At 64.6% G+C, this 20198-nt stretch overlaps 3 protein-coding genes across 4 annotated transcripts; all 3 read left to right on the forward strand.

Annotated features, from left to right (window-relative positions):
• Positions 1-605: 605 nt before the first annotated feature.
• Positions 606-4511, forward strand: C1QA (complement C1q A chain). 2 transcript variants are annotated; one of them, XM_074975662.1, is made up of 4 exons: positions 660-692; positions 1594-1645; positions 2167-2336; positions 2837-4511. In XM_074975662.1, the coding sequence occupies exons 3-4, from the start codon at positions 2174-2176 to the stop codon at positions 3403-3405; spliced, it is 732 nt and encodes a 243-aa protein (XP_074831763.1). In that variant the 5' UTR covers positions 660-692; positions 1594-1645; positions 2167-2173; the 3' UTR covers positions 3406-4511. The 2 variants fall into 2 exon arrangements, with proteins under 2 accessions (XP_074831761.1, XP_074831763.1); XM_074975660.1 differs by lacking the exon at positions 1594-1645 and having other exon boundaries at positions 606-692.
• Positions 4512-8355: 3844 nt separating this feature from the next.
• Positions 8356-10796, forward strand: C1QC (complement C1q C chain). The gene is made up of 3 exons (XM_074975666.1): positions 8356-8432; positions 9294-9481; positions 9757-10796. The coding sequence occupies exons 2-3, from the start codon at positions 9301-9303 to the stop codon at positions 10311-10313; spliced, it is 738 nt and encodes a 245-aa protein (XP_074831767.1). The 5' UTR covers positions 8356-8432; positions 9294-9300; the 3' UTR covers positions 10314-10796.
• Positions 10797-14292: 3496 nt separating this feature from the next.
• On the forward strand, positions 14293-17901 carry C1QB (complement C1q B chain). The gene is made up of 3 exons (XM_074975604.1): positions 14293-14433; positions 15477-15646; positions 16748-17901. Exons 2-3 carry the CDS (start codon positions 15490-15492, stop codon positions 17317-17319), a joined length of 729 nt encoding a protein of 242 aa, XP_074831705.1. The 5' UTR covers positions 14293-14433; positions 15477-15489; the 3' UTR covers positions 17320-17901.
• Positions 17902-20198: the final 2297 nt, after the last annotated feature.

Below are 20198 nucleotides of genomic sequence, written 5' to 3' on the forward strand. Positions count from 1 at the left end.
TGCAGGGTGTCTGGTGAACTCCTCCTGAACCTGTGTTAACTGAAGGGTGAGTTCACACCTCTCAGTCTCTGGGAGGTTTTACAGCACCCAGGGAGGTTTCACCCCACCCGTAATGCCACCTTGGGGTTTGGTTTAGGATTTTCTTGGTTTAAAATCACAGTTTACTGGATTTGTCCCTTGAGAAGATCCTGCCCCACTCACTCCAAGTGCAGGCGTCGCAGAGAACCCGTCTCCGTTCTCCTGAGATGCACACCACGCCCAGCCTCCTTTCTCCATCTCCTCCCACCTGCCATGTGCTGTGCCACACCTCCACCAACAGCTACTGTAAACCCTAGCCTCTGAGGGCCAGTGTGTGCGGAGAGCAGTGCGATGCCCTGCTGTGGGTGCGCTGGGGCCGTGGCAGCTCCGGGCAGGAAGCAGGACCAGGCCTGGCCAGCTCTGCTGTGGTTTGGAGTCCCAAAGCGGTGGCCCTTTTGCTGACGAGGGCAATCCAGCTGTTCCAGAAGACCCAGCAGGGGTGAGGGGTAAACACCAAAAGAGGAAATAGGTGGGGAAGTGAAACTGGGCAGCTTTTCCCACCCTCCGTTAGACAGAATCACCAGCAACCCCTGCTCCCTCCCAGCCACGCTCTGTGCCTCAGTCGTCCTCCCGGGGAAGGTCGGAGACCAGCTCCTCAGCCAGCCTCAGGAGAGGTAAGTTCCCAGGGGCCGGCTCCTGTACTCGGGATCCCACAGCCTTTCTGCTCAGCTCCTCGCTGCATTCGGACCAGCTCTCTGGCCCCCTTCGCCTGTCCTGGGCCGAGGCACTCCCTGCCCCTCTGCCACCAGCATGGCTGTGGGGAACTGGGAAGGGGATCCCCTGGGGTCCTGCTTTCCCTCCTCAGCCCATGGAGTGGCCGGGCTGTGGGGCTCTCTGCTCCTGAGCTGTGTCCGAAAGTCTGGGCAGGGGGTTCCCACAAAGGTTTGCGCTGGAGAGGCAGGTATTGCTCTGTGCTGACTGGTGAATGGTGACATCTGAACAGAGGAGAGGCCAGAGGAATCGGAGTCTGGCTGTTTGAAAAGCCGGCTGCAATCCTGGCCTCATGGCAGTCGGTGGGGTTCAGTCAGGCTAGAATCGCCCCTCTTGTTTGCTGTTAATGCCTCCGAAACCCCAGTGACTAATGCATGCGGAATGCCGATAGGCAGAACCAAACCTAGGACCTCGGGGCGGGAGCTACAGAGGAGCTACAAGCCAGCGGGCTCTCAGCTAAGGCTGCAGGGGAGACTCGTTTTTCTCTGCGTAAGTGGTCTAGGTGCCCCTGCTTGGGACAATGACCCGCACCCAGGAGGTGGGGGTACCACCCCAACAGCTCGGCTGAAGGTCCCTCCCAGGCCCTCTCCTTTAGGGTGTGTGTCCTCCCAGCATGCACTTGGAGCCCCCCAGGGACAGCAAACTCCAGAGTTTCTGTGGTAGGAATGAACAGTGCCCCCCCTCGGAATCTGTCATCTCCTGACGCCCTCCGGCTGCCCTTCCGCCGCGGGCTCGTTGGAGGGAGACAAGGCTTTGGCACTCACAGAGTGGCACTCGTTCATCATTGCAATGGCCTCTTCCCAGGTCTCTCTCCGCTGACAGCCAGCCCCTGCCCGGTGCACAGCAGCCCCCGGAGGTACGGCCAGCCTGCTGCTTTGCTGCTTCTGCCTTTTGCTCCCATTGCTTCCCCCAGCAAACACCCGGTGAAACCCGACGGAGCGGCTGGTGAAGGAGAGGGGCCACCTCCGGCAGGGGCTCGGAGATCAAGTCAAACAGAAAGATGAGGGAGAGCTGCAAACCCCTTGAAAAATGGGCCCGTTGCAAACCCCAGGCAATGACGCCAGGCTGGGGGGAGGGCGCTGCAGGTGGCGTTTCACCCTGCGGTGGAGTACAGTGATTCCTGGGGAGGGGTGAATCTGGGAGGGCACACGTGTGTGTGTGTGCCACCGAGAGGGCACGCTTACCCGGCCTGCGTGTGCGAGCCTATGGGACACCATCCCCTACGTGTAGTCGGGGCAGGGACTCTCCCCAGCCATGCGAGGGTCTGGAGGGAAGCTATCCATGGCCTCGCCCTTGCAGCGGGCTGACTCCCACAATGGGCCGCATGCGTGGGAGTGTCCTGGCTGTGGCTCAGCTGTGGGGCCTGTGTGCTTGCAGAAGCAGAATGGCTGGCAGATTCTGGCTGGCAGCCAGCACCCTGGCCGTGATCCTGGGCCTGGTGGTCCCTCAGGAGAACGTGTGCCAGGCCCCAAATGGCGTCGCCGGCTACCCCGGAGTGCCAGGTCTCAACGGGAGGCCAGGGCAGAAAGGCGACAGAGGCGAGCCAGGTACAGTGGGAGTGGGGAGCTGGAGCCACCGGGGGGGGGCGGGGGGTGCTGCATGATGCTGGGTATCATCTCTACAGCATTGGTTCCAGCCCGGCAGGGGCTGCCAGGGGCCCAAAGCTAAGCACGTCTGGGGTGCAGGCTCAATCCCATTCCCATCTGGCAGGAGACCACATCACATAACAGTCTGGCCAAGGCCAAAATTAGCTCCAGGGCAGGGCCATCCTTGTAGGGAGACCCATGATGCAGGTCGGCTCGGGGGATCGGGGGGTTGGCCCAGGCTGGCTCAGCGGAGGGAGAGATGGAGGGATCTGGAGGCTTTGGCTTGGAGAGGGATCTGGGGGTTGGCCCAGGGTGGCTTGGAGGGAGAGATGGAGGGATGTAGAGGTGTCAGCTCAGTGTAGAGGAGGGAGCCGACACTGACGGGAGGGTGGGAGCTCAGATGTCCCCCCCACAGCGGTTGAGCCAGATCCCATCAGCTGTGGCTGGTTTTTCTCTTCCAGGGCTGCCCGGAAGAAGGACAGGGATCCAGGGCCCCAAAGGCGATGAAGGAGAACCTGGCTCTCCTGGCATACCAGGGAATCAGGGCTTCCGCGGGCCGGACGGCCCTCCCGGGCTCCCAGGGCCGCCAGGCCAGAAGGGAGCAAAAGGCCAGGGTGGCCGTATGAAGGCGCAGGTCTGGCCGGCCTTCTCGGCCTCGAGGGGGAATCCCATCTCCAATGGGAACGTGGTGGTGTTTAACAAGCTCATCACCTCCCAGAGCAGCCAGTACGACCCACAGCAAGGCCTCTTCACGTGCACTGTGCCCGGGTTCTACTACTTCGCCTTCCAGGTGGTCTCCCAAAGGGACCTGTGCCTGTACCTGGTGCACCGGGGGAAGCAGAAGTTGGGTTTCTGTGACAACAACAGCCGCGGCAACATGCAGGTGAACTCGGGGAGCGCCGTGCTGCAGCTGGCCAAGAACGACGTCGTCAGCGTGGAGACCAAGCCCAGCACCAGCAGCGGCCTGTACAACGGCAACGAGGCCGACAGCGTCTTCAGTGGCTTCCTGCTCGTCCCTGACACCCTGTGAGGCCCTCGGCCGGCCGCGACCCTGGGCATGAGCTCTGCAGCAAGGAGGCCTTGGCCTCTGCCAGCCCCACCGCTTTGCACGCTGGCCTGAGACCCCTGATGGCCTGGCACTAGGGGCGGGGAGCGGGTCAGCTGGGGGGCAGGGTAACTGAGGGGCTGTGACCAGCTGGGGGCAGGCTGGTTGGAGGGAGCAGGCTAAGTGGGGTAAAGGGGGTGGGCCCGCTGGTGTGTGCAGCCCCAGCCTTTCCTCACCCAGCCCCTCAGCAGCCATCTGCCGAGCTCTCCAAGGCCTGTACAAAACTAACATGTCCAGCTTGACGGCTCTGATCCGCCCCAGCCGGCTCCTGGGGCTTTGATGGGACCAGGGTTGAGCTCTGAGCCCTGCCCTGGGCACTGGGACAAACACACACCCCTCACACTGAACGGGCTGGGACTGCCCACCATCGCCCCGGGCTGCAGGGCCATGGTCCCTCTCGCCACTCAGGGCTCCCCAGCACTCAGGGCTCCCCAGCACGCAGGGCATCCTCCCTTCCCTCAGCCCAGAGCTGGCCACAGTGACTGGTCCTGCCGCCCACCTCCGGCCTGAGCTGCATCTCTTAGCATGTGCTGGAGAGCCGCAGGGAGAGTGTCAGGGGGGCGGCACACCGCTGTGTTCACCGAGCCGCCGGCTGAGGGGCGCCTGGCCTGGAACCCCAGCTGATCCCGCCGGGTCCATTCCATCGCAGCAGCAAGGGCAGTGCCGAGCCGGCACGCTGCCAGGGGAGGGCTGCCTAACTACGGTCCCCTCTCCCTGCACCACTCCCCTGTCCCAGCCCAGCCAGGCCTGGGCGGAGCTGCCCCTCAACACAGCCTGCCTGCGCTGCACCCCCAGGCCCAGGACACTGCCCCACTTCCAAGCAGCAAAGTCCCTCTCACTGGCTGAACTCCTCCTGCCCCTGTTCTCACCCCCGCCAGGAGCTCACTGTCTCCAGCGTCATTCCCCTGCAGGGGCCCTTTATTTCCCCATTGAAATCGGCGGGAGGTTGTGGCTCGGGCTGCTCTCCCGTCAGCACCGCTGCCCGCGTGGCCTGCCTCGCTGCACAAATAAACGCTCTTTCTCGCGCTCGTTCCCTCCCCAGGGCGTGATTTTCCTTCCCCAACACATGGCTTCCTGGGTGCCGTCAGCGTCCTGGCCCCTTCGCGGGACATGGGTCCAGGGCCAGCGCCTCAGAGGCAGCAGTAACCCAGGCCCAGAGCACACTGGGCTGGCATCTCCCAGGCGAGACCCCCATGGGGCTGAAGTCTCCGGCCTCGGCAGAGGCTGCAGTTGGCTCCAGAGGCCCCACCCCAGTGCTGTCAGGGCCGTGATGTGCCCAGCGAGACTAAGGGAGCAAGGCTGGAGCGTAACTGATTGTGCAGCCCCAGGGACAGAGCTGAGTAACACCTGGGCAGGCACCTCCTCCCGGCCCCCAGGGAAAGCACCAGCCTGGCTGGCCTGGAACAGCTGCAGGTGCAGTGTGGGCACCTTGTCTGTCCCGTGGGGCAGTTGCCTGCTGGCTCCATGACCTGGCTGGCCCTTGGCACTGGGCATGATGGGGCTGCTGGGCAAGCAATCCATGGGGGTGCACAGCACCCAGCGCAGCAGGGCCCAGCCTGCCTGGGCATGACCACGCACCCGCGGCAAAGAGGTGCACCCAGCATGAGACCCCTGCGGAGCGGTCAGACTCCAGGCTCCTGCGCTCGGGGCCCCAGCTGTGCTCCCAAGCAGAGGGCTGCTGGGGGGAGGAGGGCACTGCCACTAGGGGTGCAGCAGGGGAGGGGAACCAGGAGCAGGGCACTGCCCTCTGCCAGGGCTCAGGGCACCAGCTGGCTGTGCCTCGACTCTCTGCCCCCGGCCCACGCACAGCGAGCAGAGCAGGGTGGAGCTGGTGCTCCGGGAGCAATCTCTGGCCATGCTGAGGGAGGTCACCTTGGGTGCCGGGTGAGGCTGCGCCAGCCTCTCGGCACCCCACCCTGCGAGACACTGCATGGCTGTGCTGGAGTGCGCTGCCTGGCCGACTGCACAGGCGACTCCACCCCGCCCCCGGGGGAAGGACTTTTGCTGACGCTGCTCGTGAGCTCGTGCCAGGGCCTGGGGCACCGCCTGAGAGCTGCTTATGTGCAAGCCAGCACCTCTTCTCCCCGGGGCTGATGTCCAGCTGTGAGCCGCCCACCTGCACCAGCCTGCAGCAGAAGGGCGAGAACCACCTAGCTGTCCAGGTCAGCCTCCCACCAGCGAAGTCCCTTCTCCCAGCAAGCCAGGAGGCTGAGCAGAGGTCTCAGCTGGCCACGGTGCCGGTGGGAGGCTTGGAGAGGACCATGAGGTACACCCCAGTCCCTGGTGAAAGGCTAGTAAATGGCCATGATGTGCACCAGGGTGCAAGTATAAGGCTTGAAGCAGGTCACGATGTGCACCAGGGTGGCCAGTGTGAGGTTAGGAGAGGACTGTGATGTTCACCAGGGTGCCCCGTGTAAGGGGTGAGGGGCTGTGACGTGCACCATGGTGCCCCGTGTAAGGCCAGAAGGGGGCTGTGATGTGCACCAGGGTGCCCCGTGTAAGGCCAGAAGGGGGCTGTGACGTGCACCATGGTGCCCCGTGTAAGGCCAGGAGGGGGCTGTGACGTGCACCAGGGTGCCCCGTGTAAGGCCAGGAGGGGGCTGTGATGTGCACCAGGGTGCCCCGTGTAAGGCCAGAAGGGGGCTGTGACGTGCACCATGGTGCCCTGTGTAAGGCCAGGAGGGGGCTGTGACGTGCATGAGGGTGCCCCGTGTAAGGCCAGGAGGGGGCTGTGACGTGCACCAGGGTGCCCCGTGTAAGGCCAGGAGGGGGCTGTGATGTGCACCAGGGTGCCCCGTGGAAGGTGAGGAGGCTGTGACGTGCACCAGGGTGCCCCGTGTAAGGCCAGGAGGGGGCTGTGACGTGCACCAGGGTGCCCCGTGTAAGGCCAGGAGGGGGCTGTGACATGCACCAGGGTGCCCCGTGTAAGGCCAGGAGGGGGCTGTGACGTGCACCAGGGTGCTCCCTGTAAGGTGAGGGGGCTGTGATGTGCACCAGGGTGCCCCGTGTAAGGCCAGGAGGGGGCTGTGACGTGCACCAGGGTGCCCCGTGTAAGGCCAGGAGGGGGCTGTGATGTGCACCAGGGTGCCCCGTGTAAGGTGAGGGGGCTGTGATGTGCACCACAGTGCCCCGTGTAAGGCCAGGAGGGGGCTGTGATGTGCACCATGGGGCCCCGTGTAAGGTGAGGGGGCTGTGATGTGCACCAGGGTGCCCCGTGTAAGGCCAGGAGGGGGCTGTGACGTGCACCAGGGTGCCCCGTGTAAGGTGAGGGGGCTGTGATGTGCACCAGGGTGCTTCGTGTAAGGTGAGGGGGCTGTGATGTGCACCAGGGTGCCCCGTGTAAGGCCAGGAGGGGGCTGTGACGTGCACCAGGGTGCCCCGTGTAAGGCCAGGAGGGGGCTGTGATGTGCACCAGGGTGCCCCGTGTAAGGCCAGGAGGGGGCTGTGACGTGCACCAGGGTGCCCCGTGTAAGGCCAGGAGGGGGCTGTGATGTGCACCAGGGTGCCCCGTGTAAGGTGAGGGGGCTGTGATGTGCACCAGGGTGCCCCGTGTAAGGCCAGGAGGGGGCTGTGATGTGCACCAGGGTGCCCCGTGTAAGGCCAGGAGGGGGCTGTGACGTGCACCAGGGTGCCCCGTGTAAGGCCAGGAGGGGGCTGTGATGTGCACCAGGGTGCCCCGTGTAAGGTGAGGGGGCTGTGATGTGCACCAGGGTGCCCCGTGTAAGGCCAGGAGGGGGCTGTGACGTGCACCAGGGTGCCCCGTGTAAGGTGAGGGGGCTGTGATGTGCACCAGGGTGCCCCGTGTAAGGTGAGGGGGCTGTGATGTGCACCAGGGTGCTTCGTGTAAGGTGAGGGGGCTGTGATGTGCACCAGGGTGCCCCGTGTAAGGCCAGGAGGGGGCTGTGACGTGCACCAGGGTGCCCCGTGTAAGGCCAGGAGGGGGCTGTGATGTGCACCAGGGTGCCCCGTGTAAGGCCAGGAGGGGGCTGTGACGTGCACCAGGGTGCCCCGTGTAAGGCCAGGAGGGGGCTGTGATGTGCACCAGGGTGCCCCGTGTAAGGTGAGGGGGCTGTGATGTGCACCAGGGTGCCCCGTGTAAGGCCAGGAGGGGGCTGTGATGTGCACCAGGGTGCCCCGTGTAAGGCCAGGAGGGGGCTGTGACGTGCACCAGGGTGCCCCGTGTAAGGCCAGGAGGGGGCTGTGATGTGCACCAGGGTGCCCCGTGTAAGGCCAGGAGGGGGCTGTGACGTGCACCAGGGTGCCCCGTGTAAGGCCAGGAGGGGGCTGTGATGTGCACCAGGGTGCCCCGTGTAAGGCCAGGAGGGGGCTGTGACGTGCACCAGGGTGCCCCGTGTAAGGCCAGGAGGGGGCTGTGATGTGCACAAGGAGATGGGGATGACACACACTCAGCTTTCCATGGGTGAGCAAGAGCCTGAGGTCCTGGTGTTCTGACAGGTGCCCCGCGTCCTGGGAGGGTGTCACTCGGGGGAGGTCTCCCACCCGGCCCCCTGGCTGGCTGCACTTCAGAGCCGAGGGCGGGGAAGGAAGTGGGAAGGGGCGCAGTGGGGACATGCCCGGAGGGAGGTGTGTATCCGACCTGGATCAGCCGTGAGCACTGTGCATGGGCCCCATCCTCCTGCAGACCCTGGTACCCCTGGGCCTGCTCCTCCCGCCCTGCCCTTGGCGGCCAGGCCCGTGGTGGGATGCGGAGTGCTGAGCACGGCCTGGCCCTGCGGAAAACCCTTGCTCAGCAGTAATGCCCAGCACAGGGATGTGAAACTTGGCTGGGGTCCTGGCGAGAGGGCTGCTCTCCCCACCAGGCCTATCCCGGCCTCCCTCAGCCACCGACTTCCTCCTGACGGGTGCCCCAGAGAGACCGCGGTGAGCAACGGCAGCCCCACGCCAGCAGAGCCCTCCGGACAGTGCAGGAGCCAGTGCTGTGCCCCAGAGAGGTAAGGGGGGGCGCCCAGGCCCATGAGGCTGCAGTGGGCTGTGGCGGGCACTGCCAGCCCCGAGGGAGCTGATCTGTGTGGATGGGCCGGCAATGGGCAAACAGCAGGCACCCCAGTAGCCTGCTCTGGGAGTGGTGTTGTTATGGCCACTGGTTGGTCACGCTGCATGAGGGTCTTCTCTGACCCCCCGCTGGACCGTGGAGGCTAAGAGCCCCTGCTAGACTGGAGGGCGGAGGCCTGGGCTGGCTGGTACGATGGCATGGGGCAGCCAGGGTGAGCAACGGGCTGTCCAGCACAGGGACAGACTGCACGGGCCGGGACTGGAGAGCGGAAAGGCAGAACTGCCCCCAGGCAGGGCAACACCAGGGATCCTGGAAGTGAGCCACCACCCAGGGAGCCAGGCAGTCCCTGTGCCGCTCTGGGGAACCCCAGGATATACCCTCCCCCGGCAACACAACTGTCCTCAGGGCCACCCCAGCACCAGTGACAGGCAAACCAGGGCCAGGCAGCTCAGGTGTCTCCCCCAGGGTCCCTATTCTGGCCATTGGTGCAGAGCAGCAGATGGGATGGAGAGCCTCAGAGGAGAGCGGCTGCCCCTGAGGGTGGGGAGATGACACTGCCCTGGCTGTCCGGGTGGGCACTGGGCTCAGGCAGGCAGGTGAACCAGTCAGGCAGTGTGCCAGGGTGGCAGCAGTGGGGCTGGCGAGCCGGAAAGGTGGCTCCTGGTAAGATCGAGGGGCAGAGGAACCATGTCTGTCTCTGGGCAGAGACGCTGCCCTTTGGCCTGAGGGCCAGGTGCCTCCCTTGGACCCACAGCACGGGGCAGGGGCCCTCAACACTCTGCATTTCCACTCCTGGCAGGACAACAATGGCCAAGAACTTCTGGGCACGTGCGGGCCTGGGCCTCCTTCTTCTCTTCCTGGTGCTGGAGACCCCTGTGACTGGCAGCACTTCCCATCACTGCTATGGGATTCCTGGGCTGCCTGGGACCCCTGGCATGCCAGGCAAGGACGGCCGGGATGGGCAGAAAGGAGCCAAAGGTGAACCAGGTAAGCGCCTGCCCATGGACGCCTGTCAAGGGAGAGGGCCTTGGAGACATGCCACCTTCTCCCCAGCAGGGTCCCTCAGGCCCACGCTGCCTGGCAGACAGGGGTTAGTGCCACTGTCCTGGGGCACACAGGTGGGAGAGGACAGGACACGGCCCCATGGCCGGACCCCAAAGCAGAGAGGCAGCTGGGCGCACACCACCAACCCTCCAGGGCAGGGGGGCAGGCAGGGACCGAGCTGCTGCAGCCACTGACCGATGCTCTCTGGCATCCCACAGGCATCCCGGCCATGCCTGGCACCCGCGGGCCCAAGGGGCAGAAAGGAGAACCCGGCTTCCCCGGCCTGTCAGGAAAGACTGGCCCCATGGGCTCGCTGGGGCCCCAGGGAGAGAGGGGCACCCAAGGCCTACCCGGAGAGCCTGGCACAACAGGCAGCTACAAGCAGAAGCACCAGGCAGCCTTCTCGGTGCTGCGGAAGACAAATACGTTCCCAGAGAAGAACACCCCGGTGGTGTTCAACCACGTCCTCGTCAACCTGGGCCAGGGCTACAACACCACCTCAGGCAAGTTCACCTGCCACCGGCCCGGCCTCTACTACTTTGTCTTCCACACCTCGCAGGATGCCAACCTCTGCGTCAACATGCACAAGGACGGCCAGCGGATGGCCAGCTTCTGCGACCACATGTCCAACAGGCGGCAGGTCAGCTCGGGCGGCATCCTGCTGCGCATGGAGGCCGGGCAGCAGCTCTGGCTGGCCGTGAACGATTACAACGGCATGGTGGGCGTCGCCGACGCCGACAGCGTCTTCTCCGGCTTCCTGCTCTTCCCAGACTAGGCCCAACCCGGCGGTCCCAGCGTCTGGCGCTCGCCCTGCCCTGCAGCGCCTCGCAGGGGCGCCCGGCAACCGGCCTCTGCTGTGGCAGCCTGGCTAGGGCATCCTGCTGGCCCCTGCAGCCGTCCAGGCCAGCCAGACCACAACCGGAAAGTAACCAGAGCTGAGCCGCTTTTCCTCTGCGTGTGCTCCAGACTCCCCAGGCCTCCCCGGGCGAGGGAAGGAGGCTGTCTGGCTGCACCCCACTGTGCAAGGGCCACGGCGGTCCCTGATCCAGCTTGTCCCAGCCACTCGGAGCTCTCCTGTAGCTGCTGCCCTCTCTGCATTGCCTACCCGCCCTGCTTCCCGCTGTGGCCACCCAGAGAGCCAGGGCCAGGCCTGGGCTTTGCCCACTGCCCCCTGGACAGGCTCAGCCCAGGGCCTCTGCAAAGGGAACGTGGCTGTGAGCTCCTGTCAGAGGTCAATAAATCCCAGTTCTGTGGCAGGGACCTGAGGTCTCGTCTTCTCCCCTGTGCCACGCAGCGCTGTGAGGAGCTGCAACCTCTGGGGTGTGCCTGTGTGTGTGTGTGCACCTGGGCTGTTTGTGTGTGAGCGCGTGGGCCTTTGTGTGTGTGCACATGGCACATCTGTGTGTGAGCTCATGGGCCTTTGTGTGTGTGCACATGGCACGTCTGTGTGTGTGCACGTGAGGTATTTCTACAGCTCCAGGGACAGGAGCTTGGCAACACATAGCGTCAGGGCCCAGCAGGGCGTCCACTGCCGCGCGAGGGGCGCGGGCCCCTTGGTGGGCAGCTGGGTGCAGCCGGGGCGGCGGGTTGGGCTCAGGGAAGCAGGCCCTGCCCCAGATCAGCCTGTCCAGAGGTCGGGGGGGGGCTGTTTCCTGTCTCTATAGGCAGATCCAGGCTCTGACTCCCGGCCTGGACTCAGCCGTCTCAGGCACAGGCTGTGCCCAGGCGATGAGCTGGTCCAGCCCTTCCCTAGGTGGCTTCTGGACCAGTCTGGCTCTGACTGCAAGTTGAGCCGCCCTCCCCCCGTGGCCTTGGGGGGTGCAGGCCCTGCCCCCCGGACTCACACAGGGTGCAGGCAAGTCACAGCCCAGAAGCCAAGTGCACCCAGAACTGGCCGTGCCCCAGGGCCAGGCCTCTCCGCGCCCCTGGCCAACACACACCAGTGTGCCCCGACCCCGGTGCCCGGCACAGGCTGGGCCCTGACGTTCCGGGGCAAAGCACCCAGGCGGGCCGCACCCGCGGGAGGGGCTCCGAAAACTCCTGGGTGCCATTCCTCCCAGCGGCCCTGTGCCTTGGCCCCACGCTGACATCCCAGGTCTTGGGGGGCCCCTCCAGGCCTCTCTGAGCCAGCGGCCCCAGCCCTGTGCCCAGCCATTGACAGAGCGTGCAGCTGGCCAGGCTGGCCACGGACACCCCGGTCGTCGGACAGGCCTCGCTGGGGCCCCCTCAGCAGCAGCAGCTTCAAGTGCTTGAAGGCCCTAGGGAGCTGGGGGCTGTCACAGAGCCTGGGGGCCACCTGGAGAGCCTGGGGGCGGGTTTGTAAAGCACAGGCACCAAGGGCCGATCCCTGCGCCGCTCTGGCAACCGCCCCCTGAGCCCCATTACTGGTGCCCAGCGCCGGGCCGGATGGTGCCATGCGTGGGCCAAAGCTGAACCCGCTTTCTGGAGTGGGGTCCCTCCCTCAGGCTCCTGGAGCTCAGGGAAGAGTGGCCCACACTGCGCCCAGCTGCTGGGGGAGGGCCATGGAGTCAGACCCGAGACAGGGCCAGACTGCGGGCTGTGGCAAGCCAGCTGAGCACTGCCACCAGCCAGGAGAGCCCCACGGCTCCGCAGGCCACAGCTCTCCGGTGGACAGCGCCGGGGGCAGAGCAGGGAACGTGCCCTCGGCAGGCAGGGCTGGGCAGGGCCCTGTGTCCGTGGGGGCTGAAGGCCTGTCGGTCCTGACAAGGACCCCACAGTGCCAGCCCGGGAACAGCTCTGGCCAAGCCAGGTTCTCCAGGCGCGGCGGCCAGGCTGCAGGAAGAGAGGAACCCGGAAGTCACGGCGTGTGGGGTCCCCAGGCCCTGCCCCCATCCGCAGACCAACGTGACACCCCTCAGCAGGGGAAGAGGAGGGGTACTGGGGACAGGGACACAGCGTAGAACAGACTTGTCAGCACAGACACCAGAAGCCCTCAGCACCATCCGTCTTGGGGAGGGGCCCAGAGGGGGTCTCCAAGCCGAGCCCTGGCCCCCTTCCCCCTCCCCAGCCAGACCAGACTGCCCCACTGCACAGCCCAGCTCCAATTCAAACCAGCCAGGCCCCTCCTCCCGCCTTTGTCCTGTTTCCGGGGGAAGGAAGGTATCACCTGGTTGCCTGTGTTACAGAGGCCAGGGAACACCATTGCCTACATGTGAGAAGTCATCACACGGAGAATCCCCTCACCACTCTGCACTGATGCTGTGCCCAGGGAAACTGAGGCACCCCCTTGAGTTACCGCAGGACAGGGGGACACACTTGTAACTTAACCAAGGGAGTAAAATCTTCACATCTTCTTCGTCACAGCCCCACATGGCTAACCCCCGACAGCCTGGCTGCTTCAGAGACACCAGGCTCCCGCACCAGGGAAGTGGGGCCCACCAGCAGAACCAGGCGGATGGGGGAAGTTTGTCCTGTTGCTCCATTAACCCCAGTGTAAAGCTGCACTACCCGGCACAGCCCGCCCCTGGTGACTGGCCCCTCTGCCAGCGGGCACAGCAGGGCCCGGCACAGCCCCACGCCCCATCAGTTCTTGCCACATTCTGGATCATGTTGGCGCAGGTGCCCAGCAGTCTGGCAAGCTGGGCTGTAGCCTTGGCTCCTCATTGACAGCTGGTGCTGGTCACTGCACATTGCTGGGCACCAGGGTCCTGGCTGTGCTGTGCACATACCACAGAGCTAGCAGCCTCTTCGACCAGGCAGCTGGGCCCTGAGCACGGGCCAGTAGCTTGGGGCCCTCCCACCCTCTTCCGGGCTCCTGCAGCCCCAACATCTGGCACAGAATGAACCACCTGAGACTGAGGCAGCTGCCGCAGGCCAGCCCTGGCGTGGAGGCCGACACTAGCCTCGCAGCAGCCTCGCTGGCACCAGGTCTGGCCCAGCACGTCTCGGCTCCCCCAGGTTACAACACGGGGCTCCAGTGCTGCGTATAATCCCAGCCGCCCACTGCCCCATACGCCATTGGGACACGCTCCCCAGCAGAGCCCACCCTGCAGCACTCCAGCACTGGGGAGCCAGGTGGAGGCGAGGTAACCCACAGCCCAGGGAGCCACGGCACTGCCTGGGCCCCTGGCTGGCTCAGAGAGGGGTGGTGGGGAGGACGGAGTCTAGGCTGGCCGGGAAGCTCCAGGATCAGGGGCTCATGGGCCCTGGGGAGCAGGAGGATACAGCCCCTGCTCAGTGTGCCACCCCAGAACCTCTGCACTGTCCTGTCTCCCAGCCCTGGCCAGCAGGCCCCAGTGGCACCAACAAGCGGGTCCGGGTCCCTTCCCAGTGGGGACCAACTGGAGGGGGTGGGCACAGTGCCACCACGGAGCTAGCAATGCTTTCATGTGCGGCTGCAGGGCATGGGCGGGGAGCCCACGAGTGACCCCTTCCCACAATGCCCCAAAAGCAGCTCACTGTCCCCAGGCGGAATTGCAGAGACTGCCCTGGAGGCAGTGGCGGATCTGGGGTCAACCAGGGGGACTTCGAGCAGGGTCTGGGGTCTGGATTTTAACAGCCAGTGACCCTTGTGGATGGGCTCCCTGTAAGGGCAGCTGAGGACACGTAGCCCTGAAAGAACAGACCCACTGAAGCAGCACACTTGGGGGCTCCAGCCGAGAGCAGCTGCTGGCCGGAGGCTCCGGCTTGGCCATGCCCGGGTTCTTGGCAGGGCGCCAGCCCCGGGGATCCTGCTGAGCCTGCAGAAAGCGCCTGTGGTCAGCTGGAAGCGGGATGGTAGGGGATGTGAAAGTGCCAGAGTGAAGAAGGGATGTGGCCAGTTCTGTTCCTCACCCAGCCCTTCTCTGCTCACACACACTTCTGCTTTCCCCCCAGGGTCACTGCCAAGCGGCACTAGACCCTCGTCCCCGCTCACTGCCGCAGGACGCTGCAAGGTAAGAGCAAGGCCCCGTGTCCGAAGAGGCCACAACAGGGCAGGGCTGGGACGGAGCAGCACCAGGCAGAGCCGTGTCCCAGCTCAGGACCCTCTCTGCAGCCAGCTCCCTCTGGGGCCTAGGGCAGCCTCCCCTCTAAGCCCTGGGGCGTGCCCTGCACTGAGCTGCCCCCGCTCCAGCCCTGCTCCCAGCCAAGCAGCAGCTCCTGAGGCTGCAGTGCTCTGTGGCTGGCTGGCGTGGTGCTGGGCTGCAGGACCGGGAGAGAGCCAGACTTCAAGGCCAGCTGGCACCTGCTATCTGCTGGTCTGACCTCCTGCCCCAAGACCGGCCATGCAGCAGTTCCCGCCCGGTGGGTACGTCGTGGCCGGGGAGGGAGAAGTGGAGAGATTGGCAAACCGAGGCCCATTAGCCGGCGGAGCAGGTTCGGGGAGACTCCGCGCGGCAGGGCAGAGCCCCAAAGGTTTGGGAGATGCTCGTGGAGGTGAACCTGCTCCCAGGGGCTCCTGAACTAAGCCCAGAATAATGCTCCAGGGTCGGAGCAGGGCTTGGCCTTCTGGGGCTGGGCGAGGAATCCAGCTCGGCCTCGCAGGCAGGGGAGCCAGGGCAGGATCTGAGCCGAGCGTGGGGAAGCACAGGCGGGAGTGAAGCCATCTCCCTCTTCCTGTCAGGGCTTGGGCTTGGCTGCTCCTCTGCTCCCCAGGCGGCAGCGCAGCCCCTGCTGCTGGGCTGCAGTTCGGGGCCTGAGCCTGGAGGCTGTTCTCGTGTGGGGTTGTGCTGGGGGGGGCCTGGTTAGCTCCACTCATCCAGCTGCAACTCCACCAAAGGCGATGGGACAGGCAGAGGCGGGGGTCCTCGGGCCGGTAGCTTTTCCTGGGGGTAGGTCCTCTCCTGGACTCTGCCCTGCCTCTGTGCCCTTCCTGGCGGGCTCTCCCCAGGGCAGCACTGCTGCTGGTAGCCTGCTCTCCAGCCCTGGGCCCATGGCACGAGCTGGGCGACACCCCCCAGTGCTGCCCCATCAGCTGGGCTGTTTCTGCTCCCTCCAGCGACGGAGCCACCATGATGCTGGGGGCAGTGCTGCTCTGCCTGGCTCTGGCCCCCCTGGCCAGCGCCGAGAGCTGCAAGGGCTTCGCCGCCATCCCCGGCATTCCAGGTGTGCCAGGACAGCCGGGCACCAACGGCAGAGATGGAGCGGACGGCCCGAAGGGAGAGAAAGGTAAGGGGGTGCTGACAGTGGGCAGGTCTCTGGCTGAGCGTGGTGCTGTCGGGGTGACTGCAGCCCCCGAGCAGGCTGTGTGAAAGGCAATTCTTGGGGCTCAGCCCCCACGACACCCCGGGGAGGAGCTGTTAGCGCCCGACCAGCAGCCAGGAGGAAGCACAGCAAGAAGCAAAGGGGGTTGCACCTTTGCAGGGCGGAAACCAGCCAGGCAGAGGAATACGCCCCCCAAAAGAGAGGAGACCAGTGGGGAAGGGTGGGCTCTGGCCCTGCTGGAGACACAGGTGAGAGGGGAGGGACCCGGTTCAGGGGAGCAGGCCTGAGCCCTGCGACACAGGTGGCAAGGGAGAGCCGGGGGAGGGCAGTTGGGGAGGGGTTTTCCTAGCAGTGCTACTTGCTGCCAAATTCATGGTAGAAATATGTGGTGCAGCCCCAGCCTTGTGCACAACCTGTGCCCTGCCCAGCACCAGCACTGTGCCCCCAGCCGCCTATCCGCTCAAACAAGGGGCTTTGCCCAGCTCCCCCCGGCACGTCCCTGGGCTCTGCCTGCACTGGACAGCCCAGACACCCACCCACCAGCAACCCTCACCACCCCTCCCACCAGCTCCCAGCTCACATGTGCCCCCAAAGGCTCCTGCCCCCCAGCCCATGTTGGGGGGCGACCTCACAGCCCCCAGGAACCCAACACAGAGGCCCTTCCTAGGGAAGCAAACTGCTGGGGGGAGGGGAGAGTGCAGCCCCAAATCCTCACCACGGGACACGCTGGGCAGTCCACCGTGGGAGGGACGGGGGTCTCATCTGGCACCGCTGCCCCTGGGTGGGGGGTCTCAGCTGGCACCGGTGTCCCTGGGTGGGGGCAGGGGTCTCGGCTGGCAACAGTGTCCCTGCCTCATGGACAGCTGCTTTCTCCCTCTCGGGTGGGTGAAGGAGTTTCCTGCCCAGCAGGACCAGAGAAACAGTTCCCAGAGCATCGGCTGGAGCTGGCCACATGGCCTGGATGGAATGTCCTATATGCCCCGCTTGGTGAGGGAGCCCTGAGCCTTCCAGTGGCAAGAAGGCAATTGACACCAGAGCCCTGAGTCATCTTCTCTCGTTCACTAGGTCCCCCCGGGCGGTTGGAGGATGAGATGGAGGTGGGGCAAAAGGGGGAGCCAGGGAGCCCCGGATACCCCGGGAAAGTTGGCCCCAAAGGCCCTGTCGGCTCCAAGGGCTCTCCAGGTCCCAGGGGCCCTCCTGGGCCAAAGGGTGACTCCGAAGACCTCAAGGCCACCGCCAAATCTGCATTCTCCGCCGCCAGGACCATCAGCATGCTGCCGCGGCGCGACCAGCCCATCCGCTTCGAGCGGATCCTCACCAACGAGAACGGGCACTACGAGAACCGGTACGGCCGCTTCAGATGCCAGATCCCAGGGATCTACTACTTCACCTACCACGTCACCTCCAGGGGCAACCTGTGCATCAACATCATGAAGGGCTCGGGAGCCAAGGGGGAGAAGGTGGTGACCTTCTGCGACTACGTGAGCAACGTCTACCAGGTCACCACGGGCGGGGTGGTGCTGCAGTTACAGGCAGGCGAGAACGTGTGGCTGGAGCCCACAGAGAAGAACTACGTGGTGGGCATAGAAGGGGCTGACAGCATCTTCTCGGGGTTCCTGGTCTTTCCCAATGTCTAGCACACCAGCTTCGTTCACTCCCCCCTCCTCCCCGCGGATTCCCCAGCCCCGGCTCCCGACCGCGGCGCGCTGGCACAAGATACGCACTGCCGCCTATTGCTACGCATAGCGCTTGTCCCACAAGCAGGGCTGCCTGGCACGCAGGGCATGGGCCCTTGGCCCTTCCCTGCCCAGCGCGGCTTTCTCTCAACGCTGCCAACTGCCCGTGCTGCTCCTCAGTGCAGCACCAGCTTCAGGCCGGCCGCAGAGCCTGGAGCAAGAGGGACCCCGCCCCGGAGAGCCGGTCCATGCTGCGGAGGCCCTGGCTGGGGATCGCGGCTGCAGAATCTGCACTTCCTCTGAGCCTGGCACACAGGTGCCCTCCCACCCATACGCCCCATGTCTCAGTTCACTGCCACAGGACGGCCCTGGAGCGCCTGCGCCACAGGCTGGGGGGGGCAGAAGTGGGCAGAGTGTCTCCTGTGTGTCTAGGCCAAGGAGCTGTGCTGAGTGGTGACCCCTGGAACCGCAGCACCCCCTGTGCCAGAGCAGACCAGGCTTTGCTCATCACTGGCTATCAAATGAATAAATGTCTCCACAGTGGACAGGGGCTGGGGGCTCCATGTTCTCTGGGTCTGGGTGACGCTGGGCCAGGATGTAGCTCCTCTCCCGTAGGCAAGAGGGCAGCTGCCCCCGCTCAGGGTGGACCAAGCTCTCCCTAGACCAGCCCCTCCCTCCCAGCTGGTAGTTTTCGCCTGGCTGCAGGAGGTGAGACGTGAGCCCTTTAAAACGGGCCCCAAGCACCAGGCCTGCAGCTTGGCTATGAGCAATGATGGGCCTGGGAAATCCCAGCCAAATGGGGTTTCTCCCACAGGGATTCTATGCCAGGGACTCGCAGGAACCCAGCCCAGCCCAGCCTGACAGACAAACATCTGGGGTCGGTGGGAGGGCCCTGCACCCCGGTGCCCAGCGCTGACCCACTCCAACCTGCTCACTGCTCAGTGCTGTGGGCTGAGGGGCTGAGGACAAAGGCCCCACCCTGCCCCGCCCCAGGGAGATGATCCATCTGAAGCAGTCTGAGATCTGTGCTACGCTTTCCAGCCCACTCAGAGCTGCTGGACTAGCCAGAGCCTGACCCCTGAGGCTGCCCTGCTGCAGCCTGTGGCAGGGAGGAGACCTCCAGCGAGGACACCTACGTCCTAGCCAGCCCCACTCCAGATACTTGTCCATCTGCTCCAGCGGCTGTTCGCTGTCCCCAGGGGCTGCTGCTCGCCAGGCCTGAGCGTGCTCGTGCAATCAGACCGTCGGCTGGGACCGACGGAGCAGACAGTCAATAACTCTGATGTCTGCTATTGATTTCTTTGTTCTGTTTTAATTAGTAAATAGCCCGCCAGTGCCTCTGGGGCGGTCCAGCGAGGGAGGGGAAGGTCTGGCCAGCCACCCTCTCGGGGCTCAGCATACAGAGCAGGGGCTGCTCCCAGCCAGAGAGCCAGAGCTAAGGGGGCAGAGCTCTGAGACCTGAGAGACTATCCTGGTCTCCTTGTTGCCTTGTGCTCATCTCTCGCCTAGTCTGTGTCACCTCATGGCTCTTGGCTTTTGTGCAGGTTACCAGCTCTTCGGGCCAGGGGCTGTCTCTTTTGTGTCTGTACAGCACCTGGCACAGTGGGGGCCGGGCCCACAGCGAGGCTGCTTGACACTACGATGGTTATAAGAAGTGGTGGAGGCACCTTTAGCTTCCAAAGAGTGCGGTTTGCCATTGGGCCTGAGTCCTTCCAGCACACACAGCCAACAGGCTCTGACGCAGCCTTGGGACTTGGCATTCCGGGGCTCTACTAGTCGGTGGCTCCCCCGGCACCCTATACCAGGCACCTCCTTCCCCCCACCGGCTGCTGCTCTAGCGCCTTGTGCCTGCAGCATGGCCAGCTCTGCTCATGCACAGGCCTCCCGAAGTCAGGGGGCCTCTGAGGGATGGCGGGGGGGGGGGGGCATGCTGCAGGATCGGGGCCTGCGCAGTGATGTGAGTGGTGGCCTGAAGCCCTGGAGCTCACCGTTGACAGCTGCGGGGGAAGAGGGAGAAGTGCAGCCTGGGGCTGCCGGACGCCTCCAGCCAGACGGGCTCGCAGGGGCAGCTGAACCGCCACGCCTGAGCTGTACGGCTCTCATCAGACAGTTGGCTCAAAACTCAGGTAAGTCTGAGTTTGGGGGTGTCCAGGCTGCTCCCCAATCTGACACTCAGTGCAGAAGGTGCCACCCAACCCCCACACCAAGAGACCTTAAAATAACTTGCCTCCCTAGGCTCCTGCTTCCAGCTTTCCGAGGTCACAGATTCCCTGACCCTCGGAGGCAGCTGCCACCAGCCAGCACCCCTCTTCAGAGCCCAGGAAGACACACGTGGGATGGCTCCCTGTAGGTAACCCTGAGATCTTAACCTCACCGAGGAGAGAGCTTGAAAAGAGAGGAACTGCATTCTCCAATAGCTGACCTGTCGGGCGTAGGCACGCGTGCACAGACCCTTCTCTACGACACAGCAATCAAACCCTTGCCTTAAAAAAGATGGTTTATTGACAAAACAAAAAGACACACAGGACCAGGCATGCTTGCCTGCTAGTTACAGAGCCACTGAAGCACCCAGCAGTTTAGAAGCTACCGTGCATATTAGCCAGCCTGAGACGTCCCACACCAAACCCAAAATAAAAAGAGACTGATCACGTCTAAACATTTCCTTTCTACTCACATCTCCCTGTGCCCAGATTTCCTAGAGGCCTGGATCTTTACCAAATCCTCCAAGCCTGGTTCAGACTTAAACCCACCTCTGCCTCTCTCTCTCCTCCGGCCACACAAAAGGTACTGGCCAAAAATCCCCCTCCTCAGCTCACCTGGCTGGTGCCAACTGCAAACCT

Source organism: Carettochelys insculpta, chromosome 23, assembly GCF_033958435.1.
Source record: "Carettochelys insculpta isolate YL-2023 chromosome 23, ASM3395843v1, whole genome shotgun sequence".
In the NCBI taxonomy this organism is placed as follows: Eukaryota; Metazoa; Chordata; order Testudines; family Carettochelyidae; genus Carettochelys; species Carettochelys insculpta.

Excerpts from the sequence above, each read along its gene's own strand:
- C1QA (XM_074975660.1), top strand. The coding sequence starts at position 2,174 with ATGGCTGGCAGATTCTGGCTGGCAGCCAGCACCCTGGCCGTGATCCTG. Across the intron at positions 2,337-2,836 it reads AGGCGACAGAGGCGAGCCAG|GGCTGCCCGGAAGAAGGACA; the intron begins GTACAGTGGGAG and ends TTTCTCTTCCAG.
- C1QB (XM_074975604.1), top strand. The coding sequence starts at position 15,490 with ATGATGCTGGGGGCAGTGCTGCTCTGCCTGGCTCTGGCCCCCCTGGCC. Across the intron at positions 15,647-16,747 it reads CGGCCCGAAGGGAGAGAAAG|GTCCCCCCGGGCGGTTGGAG; the intron begins GTAAGGGGGTGC and ends CTCGTTCACTAG.
- C1QC (XM_074975666.1), top strand. The coding sequence starts at position 9,301 with ATGGCCAAGAACTTCTGGGCACGTGCGGGCCTGGGCCTCCTTCTTCTC. Across the intron at positions 9,482-9,756 it reads AGGAGCCAAAGGTGAACCAG|GCATCCCGGCCATGCCTGGC; the intron begins GTAAGCGCCTGC and ends GGCATCCCACAG.